Here is a 5322-nt window from a genome sequence, read left to right as displayed (position 1 = left end):
GGCAGGACGATACAGTTCTGGGCTGCAAAGCCAGGGAGCCGGGGGGAATTGACTGGAGCCTCCCTATTGATGGTTCATGAGTGGCTGGGAGGTCATTCGTGGAACTCAGCTGGGTGTGTCCCTGTATGGGGACGGCTGTGTAAGTGCAGGGCCTGCCAGAGGTTTGTTGCTTGACACAGCACCACAGTGTGAGAAGGACAACCCAGGTTGGTGGGACAGAGGACTCAGAAGTCCCACAGTCCATACTGCACGCCAGGAATCCTGTCACCGTGGCTTTTTAAACCAGCATCTCAATGAATCCTGATAGTCCAGGCCAAAATTCATGCAGCTTTCGCCCTTCGCTATGTCGCTGGCTGTTCTCCAGCGTCCAACCAATCCTCCAGCCACTCGTGGAGCAGACTCTATGTTGTGTGGCTCACAGCCAAGGACACGAGAGATTCACGATCCACTCGCCACCAGGCAGGGTCTCTCCAGGACGTTCATGGGCTGACCAGGGGTGAAGGGCGGTGGGGCCCACGCACGAATCACTCCTGACCCAAGCTGAGTCTGGTGTGTGTCCAGGTGTGAACGGGCTGAATTTCTGCAACAATGAGGCTGCAGCTCAGCTCCTGCTCTGGGGCTGTGGTTGCCCCGGATGTGGGCGACCGTCTCTGCAGACGGGATCTCAGACCCTTCGTCACGAGAGGCCCCAGAGCTGAGCTGAGGTGCTTGAGGCTTGCACGGAGCTGGCTGCCTTGGAGGCTTTGCAGACTCAGATTAGTGAGCATCCCCCAGCCCCGATGAGACCCCCCCTTCTCTCCCTCCCCGAGAGGACAGCTTCCTGCCCCCAGACAGAGTCCGTGGGGAGGGGGAGCTGCAGATGGTGTGAGTGTGTTGGGGGAATCAATTCTGAGATGCCGTGACTGATTCCCCCAGGACATAGATAAAACAGTGAGATTAAACCTTCCAGCTTCAATGCTAGGGTGATATCCACAATGCCAGCCCATATCTGTTTCTGTCCCCCCACCTCCTACCCCAGGTACCTCCCTGCAACCACCCCACTCCTCACAGGAGCCTCCCCATATCCCACCCCGCCCCACCCATCGGTGCTACAGCCCCTGAATTGAAGTGGTTCCCATCATATACAGGGTTTAAAGTTTGATTCAGTGGCTCTCAGCACTCCCACTATACAAATTGTTCCTGGAAACCTGACCCCCCCCCCCACTCCCCACAGAAGTCCCCCTTCCCAAATTCCTCCCTGTCACTTGTATAAACATCCCCCATGCCCCAACCCAGAGGTGGCCACATCTCAGTGGGAAAAGACCCAACAGACCAGTGGCTCCCAATCTTTCCAGTCTACTGTTCCCCTTTCAGGACTCTCATTGGTCTTGTGTACCCCAAGTGTCTCATCACTTAAAAACTACTTCTGTACAAAATCAGACATGAAAATACCAGTGTCACAGGACACGAGGACTGATAAATAGTTTACTTTCTCATTTTAGCATATAGTTATAAAATAAATAAATTGGAACATAAATGTACTTACATTTCAGTGGACAGTATGTAGAGCAGTATAAACAAGTCATTGTTCGAAATTTTAGTTTCTACTGACTTCGCTAGTGCTTTTTATGTAGCCTGTGGTAAAACTGGGCAAATATCTAGGTGAGCTGATGTACCCCACGGAAGACCCCTGCGTACTCCCGGTGGTACACGTACCCCTGGTTGGGACCCACTGCTACAGACTGGTATCCAAAGGCGCAGGGCTGACGATGGCAGTAAAAGCACCAGGCCAGCAGATGGCAGCACACGTGCAAGTCAGGTGCTGGTCAGAAACTGGTAATCGCGTCACCCCGTCCCCTTCCCTTTCGCTGGGTCTACACTAGGCAACATATAATGGTGCAACTACGTCGCTCGGGGATGTGGAAACACCCCTTCCCCTCCGCCCCCGGGTGACGCTGTTACACCGACCGACCAATAGAAAAGTGGGGGCCATAAAGATAAAACATGCAGAAATGAGGGTTTCATAGCAACAACCACTGAGAAGTTATTTCTTGCCAGACAGGATGCTGTCAAACTAAGTTTTCTTTAACCATCTTGATGTGGTGGTGATGGGCACTATCAGGACAGGATTGTCTTCCTAACAGCCCAATACACCCTTATTTCAATGTGACTGGTTTGGGATTGGAGGACATGACCATTCTCTTCCCAGCTTATGGCTACCCCTGCTGCTTAGCCAAAGGCCTTAGCCTAAGAACAAGGTCTCAGACTGTCACAGAATCATAGCATATCAGGGTTGGAAGGGACCTTAGGAAGTATCTAGTCCAACCCCCTGCTCAAAGCAGGACCAACCCCAACTAAATCATCCCAGCCAGGTCTTTTTTAAGCCTGACCTTAAAAACCTTTAAAGAAGATTTCACCACCTCCCCAGGTAATGCATTCCAGTGCTTCACCAGCCTCCTAGTTAAAAAGTTTTTCCTAATATCCAACCTAAACCTCCCACACTGTAACTTCAGACCATTACTCCTCGTTCTGTCATCTCCTACCACTGAGAATAGTCTAGGTCCATCCTCTTTGGAACCCCTCTTCAGGTAGTTGAAAGCAGCTATCAAATCCCTCCTCATTCTTCTCTTCTGCAGACTAAACAATCTCAGTTCCCTCAGCCTCTCCTCATAAATCATGTATTCCAGTCCCCTAATCATTTTTGTTGCCCTCCACTGGATGCTTTCCAATTTTTCCACATCCTTCTTGTAGTGTGGGGCCCAAAACTGGACACAGTACTCCAGATGAGGCCTCACCAATGCCGAATAGAGGGGTAGGATCACGTCCCTCGATCTGCTGACAATGCCCCTACTTATACATCCCAAAATGCCGTTGGCCTTCTTGGCAACAAGGGCACACTGCTGACTCATATCCAGCTTCCCATCCACTGTAACCCCTAGGTCCTTTTCTGCAGAACTGCTGCCGAGCCATTCGGTCCCTAGTCTGTAGCAGTGCATGGGATTCTTCCGTCCGAAGTAGAGGACTCTGCACTTGTCCTTGTTAAACCTCATTGGATTGCTTTTGGCAAAATCCTCTAATTTGTCTAGGTCCCTCTGTATCCTGTCCCTACCCTCCAGCCTATCTATCACTCCTCCCAATTTAGTGTAATCTGTAAACTGGCTGAGGGTGCAATCCACGCCATCCTCCAGATCATTAATGAATTATTCTAGAGAGACAAGTCCCACATACAGGTGGACTGTAATTTTGATTGTTTGTTTTTATACCTCTGTAACTAGCTAAGTGGTAAAAATACACCTAAGTTCCTAAAGTATAGGCCTTTGCAGGCAGGCCTGAATATGAATATTCTAACAGGACCTTATGGTTTGCATAACATCTGCATGTAGCTGTGGGTGCCAGAGGCCTTCCAGATTTTGCAGAAGTATTCAGACCCAGCCACATCCTGTGGTTGCCACTCATTGTTCTCCCCACCCCATATACACCCCCACATGAACAGCTTCCTCCTCCGGGCTGAGCCAGTCTGGGAGAGCTGCAAGCATCGCGTTGGGGACCTTGGACGGGGGTCGACTCTGAGACGTTGCATCCCCCCAAGTCACGGGTAAGAAAATGAGGTAAACCCTCCAGCTTCCTCACTGGATCTCCTGTCCTACCCCCCACACCACTGTCCCCTGGATCACCCCCCTTCCGGCAGCCCACATCCTGTCCCCTCATCTGCTCCTGTTAGAACCAGTTGAAATTATTTACGGGGCCTGTTGTCAGAGGTCGGGGCAAAACAAAAAACATTGCGGGAGAGAATAGACACAAGTCCTGTATCTTGTCAGGGGGTTAGAAGATATGACCCTTGCGGTCCCCTTCTAAGCCTCTGGCTCTATGCTCCAAAGATCTTCAAACCATTGGTGCCATTGGCCTACAAGGATTTGATCCTATCTTAGTTCAGCTCAGGATCTGGGGAGTTTATAAACTCTAAGGAAATTATAAACTCTGCAGCTGATTCTTTCTGTCCATGAGCCCTTTGCTCATTGCTCTTCCTTCCTTTACTCAGTACAACGTCTGCGCTGTCCCAGCTGATCCCTGAGGAGGAGGAGGGGATATTGTGACTGCACCTCTTCCAAGAATGGGGTTCTTCTTAGTTCTCTTCCTGGTGCTGTGTGCTGTGGTCTTCCTTGCTGGGGTGCTCTTGAACGGCTACGTCTTCTTCATCGCTTGCTGCCATGTGGAGAGTACGACCAGTGCCGTGTGGTTCTGGAACCGGGCCATGACCGATTTCATCTTTATTGTCTTCCTGCCTCTCAGATTCATTTCCATTTTCATCCTGGACTTAGACTGGGCTAAGAGTCTGAGCAACACCATCTCCTCCTTCCACATGTTCTCCAGTGCCTTCCTCCTCACGGCCCTTAGTGTCGATCGCTGCATCCTCGTGGCACGCCCTGAGTGGGCCTGGAACCACCGCACACCCCAACTGGCTTTCCTTATGGTTTTGGGCATGTGGGCCCTGTCTCTTGGGTTTAGCGTGCGGTACGGTGATCTATTGGAATTCCTCTTCTCACGTTCCAGAACCAGAATGCATTTCCATCCAGATGAAGGGAGGGTGAAGGCCGCCATTACGATCCAGTTCCTGGTTGGGTTTCTGATCCCATTAGCCTTGATCTTGATCCCAACATTCTACATCGTTCTAGCTGCCAGGACGAGAAGGAACAGGCTGATCCAATCCACCAAGCCACTCAAGATCCTTCTTGGCTTGATCCCAGCCTTTTTCCTCTGCTGGCTGCCGTATCACGTCTTCTCCTTCCTGCAGATCTCAGCTAAGTACCCTCTGCCTATTCTGGGCATGGGAAGTGCTTTTGCTTGTGTCCTGACGTATTTCAACAGTTGCCTGAACCCCATCTTCTACCTCACCATGGAGGAAGAGTTTCTGAGGTACCGGCAATGTGGACGCAACTCCCAAACAACCGACAACTCGGGGCCGGAGCTGGCTGAATCGTGAAATGGATGGAATTGTCGATATTTGCATGGAGAAAGAATTCTGTTCGCTGGGACATGTAACTTCCTCTTGATCCCCAAATTCTTTTTTTAGCAAGTAAATTTTTTGGCCTTATTCATAGAAGATCCACGAGAATGATGACTGGATTAGAAAACCTGCCTTACAGTGAGAGACTCCAGGAGCGCAGTCTATTTAGCTTAACAAAGAGAAGGTGAAGGGGTGAATCTCGCTGAGAGTCAATGAGAATATAACATAATATAACCCTGACAAAGAGTTTCCCAGGCTGGCTGTTCGTTGTGTGAACAAATATTTCCTTTTATTAGTTTATATAAGTCCTTTTATTTCTATAAAACCGCTGGCTATTA

General features: G+C 50.1%; 1 protein-coding gene across 1 annotated transcript; it reads left to right on the top strand.

The window, feature by feature from the left end:
• Window positions 1-4090: 4090 nt before the first annotated feature.
• Window positions 4091-5029, top strand: LOC311512477 (chemerin-like receptor 1; the record flags this gene model as incomplete). The annotated part of the gene is made up of 1 exon (XM_084613689.1): window positions 4091-5029. The coding sequence occupies one exon, from the start codon at window positions 4091-4093 to the stop codon at window positions 4958-4960; it is 870 nt and encodes a 289-aa protein (XP_084469815.1). The 3' UTR covers window positions 4961-5029.
• Between the last annotated feature and the right edge of the window lie 293 nt (window positions 5030-5322).

The sequence above is a fragment of the Lepidochelys olivacea genome (genome assembly GCF_965140295.1).
Source record: "Lepidochelys olivacea isolate rLepOli2 genome assembly, chromosome: 24".
Lineage (NCBI taxonomy): Eukaryota > Metazoa > Chordata > Testudines > Cheloniidae > Lepidochelys > Lepidochelys olivacea.
The sequence above is the reverse complement of the archived record's forward strand: the minus strand, read 5'-3'. Positions and strand labels throughout refer to the sequence as shown.